Raw genomic sequence first — 19,246 nt, 5'->3', positions numbered from 1 at the left:
AAGCAGCTGTTTGAGGATAATAGAGGGGAACCCCCAGATATTAAACACCCTAATTCTGGTCCACCTATTACCAAAGAAGAAATAACTAAAGCAATGAAAAGCATGAAACATGGTAAAGCCACTGGACCTGATGAAATTTCAGTGGACATAATACAAGCCCTAGAAGATCTGAGCATAGATATTCTTTTTGAACTGTTTAATGTCATATATGAGTCTGGTGTCTTGCCTGACGACCTCTTGAAATCAGTATTTATAACTCTGCCAAAAATTCCTGGAACTATTGACTGCGAAAATTATAGAACAATCAGTCTTATGAGTCACATAATAAAGATTTTGTTGAGAATTGTTCTGAGACAAATTAAAAACAAGTTAAGACCAGAAACTTCTAAACTGCAATATGGATTTATTGAGGATAGAGGAACTAGGAATGCAATTTTCATACTACGAATGCTTTCAGAAAGGGCAATTGAGTATCAAAATGGTGTCTTTTTATGTTTTATTGATTTCACTAAAGCATTTGACAAAGTGCAACATGAAAAATTATTTCAATTTCTCACTAAACTAAACATTGACGGAAGGGACCAACAACTGCTTCAAAATTTATATTGGAAACAAACGGCGGCAGTAAAAATTGACGATAATATAAGCAGTTGGACTAAAATTCAAAGAGGAGTTAGACAGGGATGCATTGCCTCACTTGAATTATTTAATATCTATAGTGAAATGATTCTCAGAGAAATGGAAGACCTAGATGGGATAAAAATTGGAAGTGTTAACGTTAACAATAAAGGATACGCAGACGATACTACCCTAATAGCAAGTGCTGCAGAAGACCTACAGATTCTCCTAGACAAAGTAGTACAAACAAGTGCAGACTTTGGTCTAACCAAATGTATGGTAATATCAAAACAGCAGGATACTCCCAACTGCCAATTGTACATTGGTAACCAAGAGATTAAACAAAAGACCAGCTTTAATTACCTTGGTAGCTTTCTATCACAAGATGCTAAAAGTAGAAATAAGAAGAAGAATTGCCATTGCCAAAACCAACTTCCAAAAAATGAAACGCATTTTTACCAACAGACACATTTCTATGACAAGGCTTAGGCTACTAAAATGTTACATCTGGTCAATCTTGCTGAAAGCTTCCGAAACATGGACTATAACACCAGAACTCCAAAGAAACTTAGAAGCAACAGAAATGTGGTTTCTTAGAAGAATACTGAAAATTTCATATAGAGATAGGGTAACTAATGAGACAGTACTCCAACGTGCCCATACAAAAAGATCTTTAATGAGAACATTAAATGAGAGGAAGCTTAAATTCCTGGGCCATGTCATCAGAAAGGGAGAAATAGAATGCCTTACATTACAAGGCCGAATGCCTGGGAAACACGGAAGAGGAAGGCAAAGAAGAAAATATGAACACTGTGAACACTGTGAAAGAACTAACAGATCTAAGTGTGCGAGATATCATTGACGCTGCCAGGGATCGTTCGATGTAGAGAGCCATGATCGCCCAAGCGTGTAATGTGCAAGGCACATGAAGAAGAATATTTTTATTGAGTCATAGACACTACTGAATAGAAACAGGCCCTTCAGCCCATTTAGCTTAGAACAAACTATTACTCTACCTAATTCCATTAACCTGCACCCAGCCATAGCCCTCCATACCTCTCCCATCCATGTACCTATCCAAATTTCTCTTAAAAGTTGAAACTGAACCTACATCCCCTCTTCTGCTGGCAGCTCATTCCACACTCTCACACCCTCTGAGTGAAGAAATTTCTCATGTTCCCCTTAAACATTTCACCTTTCACCCTTAACCCATGACTGATAGTTCTAGTCTCACCCAACCTCAGTGGAAAAAGCCTGCTTGCATTTACACTAGCTATACTCCACATAATTTTGTATACCTCTATCAAATCTCCCCTCGTTCTCCTACGGTCCACAGAATTAACTCATAACCTATTCAATCTTTCCCTATAACTCATGTCCTCAAGTCCTGGCAACATCCTTGCAAATTTTCTCTGTACTCTTTCAATCCTATTGATATCCTTCCTGCAGATAGGTAACCAGACTGCACACCATACACCAAATTAGGCCTCACCAATATCTTATATAACTTCAATATAACATCCCAATTCCTGTACTCAATACTTAGATTTATGAAGGCCAATGTGCTAAAAACTCTCTTTAGGGCCCTACCCACTTGTGATACTACTTTCACGGAAGTATTTCCAGATCCCTCGGTTCTACTGCACTCCTCAGTGCCGTATCACTCACCACACAAGTCCTAACCTGGTTGGTTCTCCCAAAGAGCAACACCTCACACTTATCTGCTTTAAATTCCATCTGTCGGTCTCAGTCTATTTTCCCAGCTGGTCCAGATTCTACTGCAAGCATTGATAATTCTTCCTCGCTGCCACCATGCCTCCAATCTTGGGGTCATCTGCAAACTTGATGATCCTATTTTTAAAGACTTCGAGAGACTTTGAACTTTTTACTGTGCTCATGGACTTCTTCATCAAGTTATGGTATTGTTGTACTGTTGTAACTATATGTTATAATTATGTGGTTTTGTCAGTTTTTTCAGTCTTGGTCTATCCTGTGTTTTGTGATATCACACCGGAGGAAATATTGTATCATTTCTTAATGCATGCATTACTAAATGACAATAAAAGAGGACTGCGTGTCTTCATAATCTAAATTATCATCCAGATTGCTGATATAGATGACAAACAACAAATTCAGCACCAACCCATGCAGCCACAAGCCACCAGGGATGCAACCATCCACTACCAGGCTCAGCTGTCTGCAGAAGGCGACAGTAACTCAAATAGCCATGCATTACAACAATGGTGTGCAGTTTGTTGAACACACAACACATCGAACCTTGAAGTGGATAGACTACAGATTACTAGCAGCAGATTACGAACATACACTCAGTGGCCAGGAGGTTCTGTATAAATGGGCACTGAGCATACTTCTATTTCAAGTTAGCGAGCTCACCTTTCTCTTTCAGCAAATCTCTCTAAATTCTTCAACCTCTGTTTCTGGTGCATGTTTGCATGTAGCGGCAGAGGACAACATTCCAAAATAGTAAGGAGTGCATTTAGACGCTTGATACAATCTATACTATTTGCAAAGACCATAGTTCGGCCTGGATATTGAAGTAAGAAATAATAGAGGTAAATGTCTTTTTCCTCTACCTCACATTGGATTCTGGTTTCAGTGAGGGTTTCGACTGTGCCCTCTTTCCTGGATAAATCAATGACTTTGGGTTTTCCTCTGAGGCCTACTTTGTGTATCAGAGCTTCTAACTTTGTTTCTGTGTTTATTTTTTTGGTATTCTTCTTTCCCAACATTCTTGTAGGAACTTGATGAACCATTGTTAAAGTGGCAGAAAATATAAAAGTCCTTCTTTTTGGATGATATTCTTTATCTTGTAGGAGCTCCAGAAGTTGAGAAAGTTCTGCAAAATGTCCTTTTTCAACCATGCGATCTGCCTCATCAATTACCAGGCACCTTTATCAAAAAGACAAGAGACAAAATTACTCAAGAGTTTATCAGGTTATGGAGTAATCCACTTTCTCTTTAATACATCTATAATTTGAAGAGCCTGACCTCACCGGGACTAGTCACTAGATCAGCAAGCTGTTTACCTGTACGTCTTCCCCGTCTCGTTTTACGGTGGTGAGCACCCAGCTTAATGGTGGATCACCGCCACCTTCTGCTCCGGAGTGTGCAATAGACTTACATTCCAAATCCCTTCACCCAATCTCTCTCTCTCTCTCACACACACACACATCCCCCACCCCCCCCCCAACCTACACTTTATCCTCCCAGAACTGGCCGTCCTAGTACCCTATTCCTGCTTATCCATCATATCCTATAAAAAACCCCTGTAACCCTTAAGAAAGCTGAAAATACCCTGAACTGTGCTCCCTCACCCATGTCCAGCAACCCTTTTAATGTGAATTCCTGCATCCCCAATTCCCTTACATTAATTCTCATTATCTCCGTCTGTATCCCATACTTCCTGCAACTCAGAACTACATGTTCTACTGACTCCTCTTCCTGACATTCCTCACACAATCCTGTCTGGTGTTTCCCTATCATTTTCAATGTTTTGTTTAATGCACAGTGTCCCAGCCTTAAACTAGTCCACACAGTTTCCTCTCTTCTGTTTCCATTACCTACCCTAGTACCTGCAACACTCTTTTGTATTTGATATAAATGCCTCCCTTTCCCCTCCCTGTCCCATCTTTCTTGCCACTTTTGGTTGATTTTTTCTCAGATTACACACTTAACCTCTGCTTTACAGATACTAATGTGCATTTCTATATTTTCTTTCTTTAACGCCCTCTTTGCCAACTCATCCACCCCCTCATTCCCCTTCACCCATACATTTGCTGGAACCCATAGAAATTTTACCTGACCTCCCTGATTTGCAATTCTTGTGACTAACTGAAGGTTTTCATGAAGTACATCTTGCCGACTGTTTGAGTGAAAAGACCTTAAATTTGCTAGAACTGAGGATGAATCTGAGCATATCAACACTTTGACTTGTCTAGCTTTCTCCACCCATCGCAACACAATCAACACTGCCAGCATCTCTACTGTATTTACCCTTAACTTATTAGATGTTCTTCTGCTGATTCCTATTTCTTTTGCTGGTATAGCCACCCCAAACCCTGTCATTCTTGTTTCAGGTTCCTTAGCACCATCCATATAAGTCTGAGTGTAATCACTATACTTTTCCATCACATGACAGTTAAATGCACTTACCAAATCAGTTTTATATTTTCCTTTCCTTCTTACCTCTAACAAATGCCAGTCTAGGTCAGGCCATACAAGCTTCCATGGAGCTACAACCAGATGAACTACTGAAGGACTTATCCTTAGATCAAACACTCCACATTCTTTAGCAATATCATTCCCTACCCGACTAAAGTTATCTCTCTGAAACCTCCTATTTTCCTAGCATTCCTGCAACACTCCTTTTAGCCCAGTAGTTTGCCATTAATTGTTTACCTGTACTGCTCACTGCATGTACTTTGAATTATAATTTATATTAACTTATTTGTGTGCTTTATGTGCTGTGTGTGATATATATTTTGTGGGTACACTATGGTCCAGAAGAGCATTGTTTCATTCAGTTGTATGTAAGTACAGTCAGATGACAATAAACCTGAAACTGAATTAGAAGAACTCCACGAACTGATTTATTAAAGGTTATACAAAAGCCAAAGAAAGGGAATTAATTAAAGCCAACATAAAAGCTAAAGCGAGGGCACATAATAGAGCAAAAATTAGTAGGAAATTAGAGGATTGGAAAGCTTTTAAAAACCAACAGCAGGCAACTAAAAGAATTATTAATGTAATGATGGAATACAAAAGTAAGCTAGCCAATAATATTAAAGAGGATACTAAAAGTTTCTTCAGATAGATAAGAGAGAGAGACGAGAGTGGATAGTGGTCCACTGGAAAACGATGCTAGTGAGGTAGTAATGGGGGACAACAAAATAGTGAATGAACTGAATTAGTATTTTCCATCAGCCTTCACCGTGGAAGACACTAGCAGTAAGTTCCAGGTGTCAGGCGTCATGAAATGTGTGAAGTTACCATTAATAGGGAGAAGGTTCTTGGGAAAATGAAAGATCCGAAGGTAGGTAAGTCACTTGGACCAGATTGTGTACACCCAGGGTTATGAAAGAGGTGGCTGAAGAAATTGTGGAGGCATTAGAAATGGTCTTTTCTAGATTCCAGAATGGTTCGGGAAGACTGGAAATTTACAAGTGTCACTCCACTCTTCAAGAACAGAGGGTGGCAGAAGAAATGAAACTACAGGCCAGTTAGTCTGACCTCAATGGTTGGGAAGATGTTTAATATTAAGAGTTGATTAATAAGGATGAGCTCTCAGGGAACCTGGAGGCACACGATAAAATAAACCGTAGTGAGCATGGTTTACTCAAGGGAAAGTCTTGCCTGACAAACCTGTTGGCATTCTTTGAAGAAATAACAAGAAGGATAAACATCAGTTGATGTTGTGTACTTGGATCTTCAGAAGGTCTTTACAAGGTGTCACACATGAATGAGGCTGCTTAACAAGCTATGAGCAGGCTCATGGTATTACAGGAAAGATACTAGCATGGACAAAGCAGTGCCTAATTGGCAGAAATCCAAAGAGTGGGAATAACGAGACCTTTTTTTGGCTGGCTGCCGGTGGTTAATAGTGTTCCCCAGGGGTCTGTGTTGGGACTGATTCTTCTTACGTTAATATGTCAGCAATATGGATGATGGAATTGATGGCTTTGTTGCAAAGTTTGCAGATGATATGAAGACAGGTGGAGGGGCAGGTAGTTTTGAGTAAGTAGAGAGGCTACAGAATGACGTAGACAGATTAGGAGAATGAGCAAAGAAACAGCAGATGGAATACAGTGTCAGGAAGTCTATAGTTATGCACTTTGGTAGAAGAAATGAAAGGGTTGACTATTTTCTAAATGGAGAGAAAATGCAAAGAACTGAGGGCCAATGGGACTTGGGAGTCCTGGCGGAGGTTTACCAAAAAGGTTAATTTACAGGTGCAGTCTGTGGTCAGGATGGCAAATGCAATGTTGGCATTCATTTCAAGAGGACTAGAATATAAAAGCAAAGATAATAATATTGAGACTTTATACAGCACTGGCGAGGAAGAGTCTCTATAAAGCACTGGAATATTGTGAGCAGTTTTGGGCCCTTTTGTCTTAGAAAGGATGTGCTGAAACTGGAGAGGGTTCAAAGGAGGTTCACGAAAGTTCCAGGATTGAATGGCTTGTCACATAAAGAACTTTTGATGGCTCTGGGCCTGTATTCATTGAAATTCAGAAGAATGAGGGGTGACCTCATTGAAACCTATCGAATGGTGAAAGGCCTTGATAGACTGGAGGTGGAGAGGATGTTTCCTAAGGTGGGAGAGGCTAAGACCAGCGGACACAGCCTCAAAATAGAGGGTTGTCCTTTTATAATGGAGATGAGGAATTTCTTTAGCCTGAGAAGGGTGAATCTATGGAATTCTTTACAACAGACAGATGTGGAGGCCAAGTCTTTATGTATATTTAAGGCAGAGGTTTATATATTCTTGATTGGTCAGGACCTGAAGGGATACAGGGAGGAGGCAGGAGATTGGGGCTGAGAGGAAAATTGGATCAGCCATGATGAACTGCAGAGCTGACTTAATGGGTGAAATAGCTTAAATCTGCTCCAATATTTAATAGTCTTATCAGCTAATTCACAAATATATTTTATTGCAGGGAACTGGCCATTTGTACCCCATTTCTTTGTGCTTTATTGTCTTATACCAATGTATAGCCTATAACAGGACTGATCCTTCATTGAACTTGTGATAGCTACTATTGTATTGATTTGCTGAGCACGCCCACAGGAAAATGAATCTCAGGGTTATATATGGTGATATATATGAACTTTGATAATAAAATTTACTTTGTAACTTTAGAACTCACATCTTGTGCAGTCAGATAATGGTCGACTGAAACTTCACCACAGGCCTTCAGCACATGAACTGACATACTAACACAAAAAGCACAACACTTGAAGAATCCAGTGGGCCAAACAATATCTGTTGAGGCAAGACATGTAAGCTGAAGAGGTAGTAATGGGGGACAAAGAACTGGCAGATTAACTTAATCGGTACTTTGCATCTGTCAGTTAGCCTAACCTCAGTGGTTGGGAAAGTGTTGGGAGTCGATTATTAAGGATGAGGTTTTCGGGGTACTTGGAGACTAATGATAAAATAAAGTCAGCATGGTTTCTATGAAGGGAAATCTTGCCTGACAAACCTGTTAGAGATCTTCGAAGAAGTAACAAGCAGGGTGGACAAAGGAGAGGCAATGGATGTCATTTTAGAAACATAGAAAACCTACAGCACAAACAGGCCCTTTGGCCCACAATGTTGTGCCGAACATGTACTTTAGAAATTACCTAGGGTTACCCAGAGCCCTCTATTTTTCTAAGCTCCATGTACCTATCCAGGAGCCTCTTAAAAGACCCTATCATATCCACCTCCACCAGTCGCCAGCAGCCCATTCCACGCACTCACCACTCTGCGTAAAAAGCTACCCAACATCCCCTCTGTACCTACTTCCAAGCACCTTAAAACTGTGCCCTCTCATGTTAAGTCATTTCAGCCATGGGGAAAAGCCTCTGACTATCCCCATAATCAATGCCTCTCATCATCTTATACACCTCTATCAGGTCACCTCTCATCCTCCGTCGCTCCAAGGAGAAAAGGCCGAGTTCACTCAACCTTTTCTCATAAGGCATACTCCCCAATCCAGACAACATACTTGTACGCCTCCTCTGCACCCTTTCTATGGTTTCCACATCCTTCTTGAGGTAAGATGACCAGAATTGAGCACAGTACTCCAAGTGGGGTCTGACCAGGGTTCTATACAGCCATAACATTACCTCTCGGCTCTTAAACTCAATCCCACAGTTGATGAAGGCCAATGCACTGTATGCCTTCTTAACCACAGAGACAATCTGCGCTGCAGCTTTGAGTGTCCTATGGGCTCTGGCCCCAAGATCCCTCTGATCCTCCACACAACCCAGAGTCTTACCATTAACACTATATTCTGCCATCATATTCGACCTACTAAAATGAACCACTTCACATTTATCTGGGTTGAACTCCATTTGCCACTTCTCAGCCCAGTTTTGCATCCTATCAATGTTCCACTGTAACCTCTGACAGCCCTCCACACTATCCACAACACTCCCAACCTTTGTGTCATCAGCAAATTTACTAACCCATCCCTCCACTTCCTCATCTAGGTCATTTTTATAAATCACAAAGAGAAGGGGTCCCAGAACAGACTCTGAGGCACACCACTGGTCACCAAACTCCATACAGAATATGACCCATCTACAACCATTCTTTGCCTTCTGTGGGCAAGCCAATTCCGGATCAATTTTCTTGGATTTTCAGAAGGCATTGGGTAGGGTGCCACACACAAGGCTGCTTAACAAGATAAAATCCTATCCTATAGCATTACAGGAAAGATACTGGCATGGGTAGTGGAATGGCTGACAGGAAAGAGGCTGTGAATGGGAATAAAGGGGCCTTTTCTTGTTGGCTGCTGGTGACCAGTGGTGTTCCTCAGGGGTCACTATTGGGACTGCTGCTTTTCACATTGTTTGTCAGTGATTTAGATAATGGAATTGATGGCTTTGTGGCAAAGTTTGCGTATGATATGAAGATAGGTGGAGGGGTAGGTAGTGCTGAGGATGCAATGCAATTGCAGCAGGACTCAGACAAATTGGAAGAATGGGCAAAAAAGTGGCAGATGGAATAGTCACCAGGAAATCTGCAGGTGCTGGAAATTCAAGCAACACACAAAAAATGCTGGTGAACGCAACAGGCCAGGCAGCATCTATGGGAAGAAGCACAGTTGACGTTTCAGGCCAAGACCCGGAAACGTCGAATGTACCTCTTCCTATAGGCACTGCCTGGCCTGCTGCGTTCACCAGCATTTTTTGTGTGTGTTGTTAGATGGAATACAGAGTTGGGAATGTATGATAATGCATTTTGGTAAAAGGAACAATAGTGTGGACTATTATTTAAATGCGGAAAAGGTTCAAACATCAGAGGTGTAGAGGGACTGAGCAGTCCTCGTACAAGACTCCCATAAGGTTATTTACAGGTTGAGTCCGTGGTAAAGAAGGCAAACGCAATGTTGGCATTTATTTCAAAGGGAATAGAATATAAAGCAAGGAGATAATACTAAGCCTTTATAAGACACTAGTCAGGCTGCACTTGTCAACAGTATTGTCAACAATTTTGGGCCCCATATCTCAGAAAGGATGTGTTGTCATTGGAGAGTGTCCAGAGGAGGTTCACGAGGATGATTCTGGGAATGAAGGGGTTAACATACAAAGAGCATTTGGCAGCTTTGGGCCTGTACTCGCTAAAATTTAGAAGAATGCGGGGGATCTCACTGAAACCTACCGAATGTTGTAAGGACTAAATAGGGTGGATGTCGATAGGGTGGATGTCGACAGGATGTTTCTTAACGGTGTGGGTATCCAGAACTAGAGGGCACAGCCTCAAAACTGAGGGGTGACTGTTAGAACAGCGGTATGGAGGAATTATTTTCGCCAGAGTAGTAAATCTGTGGAATGCTCTGCCACAGGCTGCAGTGGAGGCCAAGTCCATGTGTTTATTTAAAGTGGAAGTTGATCGATTCCTGATTGGTCAGGGCATCAAAGGATATGGCGAGAAGGCAGGTGGATGGGGTTGAGTGGGATCTGGGCTCAGCCATGATGGAATAGCGCAGCAACTCGATGGACTGAATGGCCTAATTCTGCCCCTATGTCTTATGGTCTTAAGGTAATCTTTATTTTTGTTTTGTTCCCAGATTCCAGCATCTTTAAAATCATGATTATAATGTTTCAAGATTTTCATCTTCTTTGCTTTCTGACATACTAACATACTAGTCTTGGAATACTATATTGTTACAGATACCATCCTTTGACACCTTAATGTCCTGTTTCCTAAGGCGTAAAAGGTCCTGGCAAACATTTACTCACCCAATGTCACAAATCAAATTATGCTGATATATCTCAGTTTTATTTGCAAAATGTGACTGAAAACTTAGATTTATTGCAATTGCAAATAGTGGAGCGGGGGTGAAAATAAATGATGTCAAAAGTTCATGCAAAGTCACACATAGAAGGGTTGTGTGTGGTGGTAATAATCTTCTGAGGTGTGTCTATTTCAATGCTAGGAGTATTGTGGGTAAGGCAGATGAGCTGAAAGCGTGGATTGACACATGGAATTACAACATTCTAGCCATTAGTGAAACTTAGCTGCAGGAGGGACAGGACTGGCAGCTTAATGTTCCAGGGTTCCGATGTTTCAGACGTGATAGAGGCAGAGCAATGAAGGGTGGGGGTTGTATTATAGACCACCCAACAGTCAGCGAGAATTGGAGGAGCAAATCTGCAGAGAGATAGCAGACAACTGCCTGAAACATAAAGTTGTGATAGTAGGGGATTTTAATTTTCCACATATTGATTTGAGACTCCCATGCTGTTAAAGGTCTAGATGGGTTAGAGTTTGTGAAATGTGTTCAGGAAAGTTTTCTAAATAGAGGTACCAACTAGAGGGGATGCAATATTAGATCTCCTATTAGGAAACGAGTTAGGACAGTTTACAGAAGTGTGTGTTGGGGAACACTTTGGTTCCAGTGACCATAACACCATTAGTTTCAACTTGATCATGGATAAAGACAGATCTGGTCCTCGGGTTGAGGTACTAAACTGAAAAAAGGCCAGATTTGAAGAAATGAGAAAGGATCTAAAAAGCGTGGATTGGGACAGGTTGTTCTCTGGCAAGGATGTGATTCGTAAGTGGGAGGCCTTCAAAGGAGAAATTTTGAGAGTGCAGAGTTTTTACGTTCCTGTCAGGATTAAAGGCAAAGTGAATACGAATAAGGAACCTTGGTTCGCAAGGGATACTGGAACTCAGATATAAAAAAGAGAAATGAATGACATGTATAGGAAATAGGGCAAATAAGGTGCTTGAGGAGTATAAAAAGTGCCAAAAAAACTTAAGAAGGAAATCAGGAGCGCTAAAAGACATGAGGTTGCTTTGGCAGTCAAGGTGAAGGATAATTCAAAGAGCTTCTACAGGTATATTAAGAGCAAAAGGATAGTAACGGATAAAATTGGTCCTCTTGAAGATCAGAGTGGTCGGCTATGTATGGAACCAAAAGAAATGGAGATCTTAAATGGGTTCTTTACATCTGTATTTACTAAGGAAACTGGCATGGAGTCAATGGAAATAAGGCAAACAAGTAGTGAGGTCATGGAACCTATACAAATTGAAGAGGAGGAGGTGCTTGCTATCTTGAGGCAAATCAGAGTACATAAATCCCTAGGACCTGACATGGTATTCCCTTGGACCTTCATGGAGACTAGTGTTGAAATTGCAGGGGCCCTGGCAGATATATTTAAAACGTCGGTATCTACGGGTGAAGTGCCGGAGGATTGGAGGATAGCTCATGTTGTTCTGTTGTTTAAAAAAGGCTGTAAAAGTAACCCGGGAAATTATAGGCTGGTAAGTTTGACGTCGGTAGTAGGTAAATTATTGGAAGGACTACTAAGAGATAGGACCTACAAGTATTTCGATAGACAGGGACTTATTAGGGAGGGTCAACATGGCTTTGTGCGTGGTAGGTCATGTTTAACCAATCTGTTAGAGTTTTTTGAGGAGGTTACCAGGAAAGTGGATGAAGGGAAGGCAGTGGATGTTGTCTATATGGACTTCAGTAAGGCCTCTGACAAGGTCCCACATGGGAGGTTAGTTAGGAAGATTCAGTCACTAGGTATACATGGAGAGGTAGCAAATTGGATTAGACATTGGCTCAATGGAAGAAGCCAGAGAGTGGTAATGGAGGATTGCTTCTCAAAGTGGAGGCCTGTGACTAGTGGTGTGCCACAGAGATCAGTGCTGGGTCCATTGCTATTTGTCATCTATATCAATGATCTGGATGATAATGTGGTAAATTGGATCAGCAAATTTGCTGATGATACAAAGATTGGAGGTGTAGTGGACAGTGAGGAAGGTTTTCAAAGCTTGCAGAGGGATTTGGACCAGCTGGAAAAATGGGCTGAAAAATGGCAGATGGAGTTTAATACGGACAAGTGTCAGGTATTGCACTTTGGAAGGACAAACCAAGGTAGAACATACAAGGTCAAACACAAGGAAATCTGCAGATGCTGGAAATTCAAGTAACACACATTAAAAAATGCTGGTGAACGGAGCAGGCCAGGCAGTATCTATAGGAAGAGGTACAGTCGACGTTTCGGGCCGAGACCCTTCGTCAGGACTAACTCTCGGCCCGAAATGTCGACTGTACCTCTTCCTATAGCTGGTGCCTGGCCTGCTGCATTCACCAGCATTTTTTTATGTGTAGAACATACAGGGTTAATGGTAAGGCACTGAGGAGTGCAGTGGAACAGAGGGATCTAGGAATACAGATACAAAATTATCTAAAGGTGTCCTCACAGGTAGATAGGATCGCAAAGAGAGCTTTTGGTACATTAGCCTTTATAAATCAAAGTATTGAGTATAAGAGTTGGAATGTTATGGTGAGGTTGTACAAGGCATTGGTGAGGCCGAATTTGGAGTATTGTGTGCAGTTTTGGTCACCAAGTTACAGGAAGGATATTAATAAGGTTGAAAGAGTGCAGAGAAGGTTTACAAGGATGTTGCCGGGACTTGAGAAACTCAGTTACAGGGAAAGGTTGAATAGGTTAGGACTTTATTCCCTGGAGCGTAGAAGAATGAGGGGAGATTTGAAAGAGGTATATAAAATTATGATGGGTATAGATAGAGTGAATGCAAGCAGGCTTTTCCCACTGAGGCAAGGGGAGAAAAAAACCAGAGGACATGGGTCAAGGGTGAATGGGGAAAAGTTTAAATGGAACATTGGGGAGGGTTCTTCACACAGAGAGTGGTGGGAGTGTGGAATGACCTGCCAGATGAAGTGGTAAATGCGAGCTCACTTTTAACATTTATGAAAAACTTGGGACAGGTACGTGGATGAGAGGTGAATGGAGGGGTACGGTCCAGGTGCAGGTTAGTGGGACTAGGCAGATGAATGGTTCGGCACAGCCAAGAAGGGCCAAAAGGCCTGTTTCTGTGGTGTAATGTTCTATGGTTCCAATAGAAACATGATGAATTGGTTGTGTAACATTTCAAGATACTCTAAAATTGTGGAAAAACAAATATTAATAAAAGTTCCTACTTTCAAGATGCAAGATTGTTTAATGCGATTTCAAGTAGATAACTGTTTTGTTCTTTTTGTACAATTGTTACTCTGGATCAGATGCGGCACAAACAAGAACACAAAAGATAAAATAACACAATAATAAAATAAACACAATGAATGTAAATGCAAAAGACAGCTTATATCCATAGACTAATTGTACATCCACAAAGTGACACTAAGCACAGGAGTGTCTGTATAAGGTGACTGACTGGAAATGATTAAGTAGTGGTGGTTGGGGATATGAAGGGGAGGGTTAGTAGGTGGAGGTGTTGATCAGTCTTACTATTCGGGGAAAGTAACTGTTTTTGAGTCTGGTGGTCCTGACATGGATGCTGCACAGCCTCCTCCTTGATGGGAGTGAGTTCAACAATCATTTAATCAGTTACAAGTGTTATTTGATGATGCATCATTACCATTTCAATATGTTCAGAATGACCACCTCACCTGAGTTGTTTCAAATGACAGAGATGTGGATGTCTTTCCTTTATCAATTCCCACAATCTCCCTGGTGTTGCAATCACGATTTCTGGTCTATAATTTAAAATCCTTTCCTGTTTCTGAGCAGCCATTCCTCCAACTATTGTCGCAGTTTTGATCCCTACAAATGTATAGATTTGCGATTTATTTATTCATTAGTGAGGAGTACACATATTGCACAATAAATTAAAAAATGTACAACAACCAGCTAGAGGGAGCAAATAATACACAGGCATATAGTATAAAACACAAGTCATGCTACAAATACATTAGGTTTTTGAACAATCACTGGTGTAATATCTACAGTTCAAATTTGTTAATCCAGAGATATATTTCCACCATAGGACGTGCCATGAGAATTCAGCTGATTGATTCTTGAAATGAAAAGATGAACCTGAGGAGATGGTCCCACCTTTAATAAGTTAGTTACATTGCAGGTAGGATAGCTTAGATTTTCAGAAACCATTTTCCCTTTCCTGGAGGATCTACAACAGAAGGTCACAGTCTAATGATTAAAGGACCTATAATTTTAGAAGATACTGAAAATAAACTTTAATAAAAGGATGTCACTCAAAGTCAGAAACTATCCAAATATATTTTCCCTCAAGTGGACTGTTAATCTTTGGAACACTTCTTCAAAGGGTGATAGAAATGGTTTTTAAAATTTTTAAGGGAAAAGATTCTTGACAAGATAGGGGATAAAATCTTGCTGAGGTAGGCGTATCACAGTCATCACCATCACAGGCACAACCCTGCTCACCACTGAGGGGATCTTCAAGAGGTGGTGCCTTAAAAAGAGGTATCCATCATCAATGTCTCTGACCATCCAGGACTTGCCTTCTTCTCATTACTACTATGGTATAGGATGTGGTATAGGACCCTGAAGACCCACCCTTATTGTTTTAGAAACAGTTTCTGCCCCTCTGCCATCAGATTTCTGAATGGTCAACTAATACAAACTTGCTATTCCTATTTTTATTTATCTATCTATATGTCTATTTATTTAGAGATATAGTGTGGAAAAGGCCCTTCCAGCCCAATGACCTAGGCCACTCAGACCCAGCTATTTAATCCAGGTTGAATCACGGAACAATTAGTAACGACCAAGTAACCTACTAGCCAGTACGCCTTTTGCCTGGAGGGGGCAACTGGAGCATTCGGAGGGAATCCACGTGGTCACGGGAAGAACACACAAACTCCCTGCAGAGAGTTTTGGAATTGAACTCCAAACTCCAATGCACTGAGCTGAAAGAGCATCATGCTAATCATTACGCTATCGTTGTACCATTTATTTATTGCAACTTGCAGTGATTTACATGTCTTGCACTATACTGCTGCCACAAAACAACCAATTTCACAAATTAGTTGATAAATTAGGTGATAATAAAACTGATTGTGAATATGGAATTAAGGACATAATCAAATCAGCTATTATCTTATTAAATGGCAAAGCAGGCTCCTGGGGCCAACTGGCTTACCTCCTCCTCTTATATGTTTGTAATGAGAACATTCTATGAAAGTATACACACTTACAGTGTAAATTGTTATTCCATCTCAGATTCCGTGGTTTCTAATTCAGAACCATTCTTTCTCATTTGTTTCACAAATATACAGTACAAAAGTCTTAGTACAAACTGTGCCTGTCACAAGTATTCAACCCCTCGGAAGTTTTCATGTTTTACAACATTGAATCATAGTGGATTTAATTTGGCTTTTTTGACACTGATCAACGGAAAAAAACTCTTTCATATCAAAATGAAAACAAATTTCTACAGATTGGTCTAAATTTATTACAAATATTAAACACAAAATAATTGATTACATAATTACTTACCCCCTGCAAGTCAGTATTTAGTAGATGTACCTTTGGCAGCAATTACAGCTTTGAATCTGTGTGGATAGGTCTCTATCAGCTTTGCACTGCTGGGCACTGCAGATTTCCTGTTCTTTACAAAACTGCTCAAGCTCTGTCAGATTGCATGGGAATCGTCAGTGAACAGCCCTTTTCAAGTCCAACCACAAATTCTCAATTGGATTGAGGTCTGGACTCTGACTTGGTCATTCCAGGACAATAACTTCATTGCTCTTAAGCCATTCCTATATATGACTTTATGCTTGGGGTCATTGTCTTGCTGGAAAACAAATCTTCTCCCACAGCACAGTTCTCTTGCAGACTGCATCAGGTTTTTCTCCAGGATTTCCCTGTTTTTTTGTTGCATTCATTTTACCCTCTACCTCACAAGCCTTTTAGGGCCTGCTGCAGTGAAACATCCTCACAGCATGATGCAGCCACCACCAAGCTTCACAGTAGGGATGGTGGTTTTTTAATGATATGTGGCGTTTGGCTTACACCAAACATAACGTTTAGCCTGATGGTTAAAAGGTTCAATTTTGGTTTCATCAGATCATAGACCCTTCTTCCTGCTGATTTCAGAGTCTCTCACATGCCTTCTGGCAAACTCTAGCTCAAATTTCATGTAGGATTTTTCAACAGTGGCTTTCACTTTGCTGCTCTCCCATAAAGCTTGTATGTGCAGTCTCTCCTATGAAGCTTGTAACTCCTTCAGAGTTGTCATAGGCCTCTTGGCGGCCTCCCTCACTCGTCTTCTTCTTGACTGGTCACCCGGTTTTTGAGGATGGTCTGCTCAAAGTAAATATACAGCTGTGCCATATTCTTTCCATTTCTTGATAATTCACTTAACTGTACTCCAGTGACTTGGAAATTTTCTTGTATCCGTCTCTTGACTTGGGCATTTCAAAACTTTTTTGTGGAGATGCATGGAGTGTTCTATTGACTTCATGGTGTAGGTCTTGCCAGGATACTGACTCACCAGCTGCTGGACCTTCCAGATACATTTACTACAATCAACTGAAACACCTTGACTGAACACAGCGATCTCCATTTAACTATGTGACTTCTAAAACCAACTGGCTGCACCCGTGATGATTTGGTGTGTCATATTAAAAGGGGTGAATACTGATGCAAACAATATTTTTGTGTTTCATACTGTATTTGTAATTCATTTAGCTCTCTTTGTAGAGATCTGTTTTCACTTTGAAATGAAAGAGTCCTTTTTCTGTTGATCAGCGTCAAAAAAGCCAAATTAAATCCACCGTGATTAAGTGTTGTAAAACAATAAACAAGAAAACTTCTGGAGTGGGGGGTTGAATTATTTTTATAGGTATTGTATGTATAGCTTGAACGCCTAAGATTTTTGCACGGTACTATATTTGTCAGCGAGCATGTAAATCTAGAGGGAACAAGGTTGTTTGGAATGGCGAGAGTGGAGTGCAGCGAGAGGGTTGTAGGGAAGGAGTGGGGAGTAGGCAGGTGCAGACACACCCAGCCTTGAGACACCAAACAAGGTTTCAAAGGTTTCTGGAGTGGAGTGACGATGGCACTAAACAGCAACTCCTTTGCTTGCATCTTCAGAAACAGCTCTATTTCCATCTTTAATATCTTTATTTTTCCCTTTCAGGGTTCTTTTGAAGACCCTGACCTGGAGTTACACGTTGACTACGGTTCTTTGCGGGAATGGGACCCAATCTCGGGGTTTCATAACCAGCCGTTGTTGTTTGGCACGTCAAGGGCTCGGCCTAAGAATCCAGCTAGGATTTGGAAGCCTAGGATCTCGGGGCTCAGGAGATGGGCAGATCAAGAGTCGGTGTCACGACAGGAGACCTGTGCGTCATCGGGGGAGTTGGAATATCTGCGGTTGTGTGCCCAGATTTTTGGGCACAGAACTCGAAAAAACTGACGTGGCAGACTTTTAACATCGTAAATCAGCAAGTTGTTTGTTACGTCTCTCCACTCGATGGGAAAACAGACACCTCTTTCTCCCTTATTAAGGCGAGAAAGAACCAGTGGTATGTCGAATACCAGGTGAAACGCGAAGTCTTTGGGGTAACTGCGTCTGTGTTTTTTGCTGTTGCTTTGTTCACGCTTGAGTGCTCGGTGGCGGGTGCCAATCCTCTTTTTTTTGCCTGTGAGGGGAGGGGGGATTGTTGCTTGCTGCCATCCACTTACATGCAGGAAGAGGGAGCTGGGGGGTACTTTAGGGTTCTAACATTTGACTGTCATTCATTCTTTGGGGCACTCCTCTGTTTTCGTGGATGGTTGTGAACAAAAAGCATTTCAGGATGTATATTGTATACATTTCTCTGACTTATTGTGAAGATGAGACCACATTTTATGAGTAATTAATGCAGAAAACCAAGGCATTGGCCTTAATTAATCGTGGGATTGAATTTAGGAGCCAAGAGGTAATGTTACAGCTATACAGGGCCCTGGTCAAACCCCACTGGAGTACTGTGCTCAGTTCTGGTCACCTCACTACAGGAAGGACGTGGAAACCATAGAAAAGGTGCAGAGGAGATTTACAAGGATGTTGCCTGGATTGGGGAACATGCCTTATGAAAATAGGTTGAGTGAACTCGGCCTTTATTCCTTGGAGCAACGGAGGATGAGAGGTGACCTGATAGAGGTGTATAAGATGATGAGAGGCATTGATCGTGTGGATACTTTTCCTAGGCTTTTTCCTAGGGCTGAAATGGTTAACACAAGAGGGCACGGTTTTAAGGTGCTTGGACGTAGGTACAGAGGAGATGTCGGGGGTAAGTTTTTTTAAGCAGAGAGTTGCGAGTTTGTGGAATGTGCTGCCGGTGACGGTGGAGGAGGCGGATACGATAGGGTCTTTTATGGTTAACCCTAGGTAATTTCTAAGGTAAGGACATGTTTGGCACAGCATTGTGGGCTGAAGGGCCCGTATTGTGCTATAGGTACTCTATGTTTCTAAACAATGCCCGGCTGTACTAAGTTATCAAGGTAATTTCATTAAGCAATGTAGTTCGCTAGTCTGCACCAAGTATGTTCCATTTAAAATGAGACAGCCACTGGATTTTAGCCTAACAATTAAAATGAGGCATTAAAC

At 41.3% G+C, this 19,246-nt stretch overlaps 1 protein-coding gene across 1 annotated transcript in view; it reads right to left on the bottom strand.

Moving 5' to 3' along the window:
• The window catches only part of ddx24 (DEAD (Asp-Glu-Ala-Asp) box helicase 24), a 47,503-nt gene that overhangs the window by 14,342 nt on the left and 13,915 nt on the right, over nucleotides 1–19,246 (bottom strand). Inside the window, exons 4-5 of the mRNA XM_072274620.1 lie at nucleotides 14,283–14,436; nucleotides 3,013–3,528 (exon numbers count right to left, since the gene is read on the bottom strand). Of these exons, the coding sequence (XP_072130721.1) occupies nucleotides 3,013–3,528; nucleotides 14,283–14,436 (670 nt within the window). The remainder of the gene's footprint in view (nucleotides 1–3,012; nucleotides 3,529–14,282; nucleotides 14,437–19,246) is intronic.

The sequence above is a fragment of the Mobula birostris genome, chromosome 1 (assembly GCF_030028105.1).
Source record: "Mobula birostris isolate sMobBir1 chromosome 1, sMobBir1.hap1, whole genome shotgun sequence".
NCBI lineage: Eukaryota > Metazoa > Chordata > Chondrichthyes > Myliobatiformes > Myliobatidae > Mobula > Mobula birostris.
This window is presented reverse-complemented; position numbering and strand designations above follow the sequence as displayed.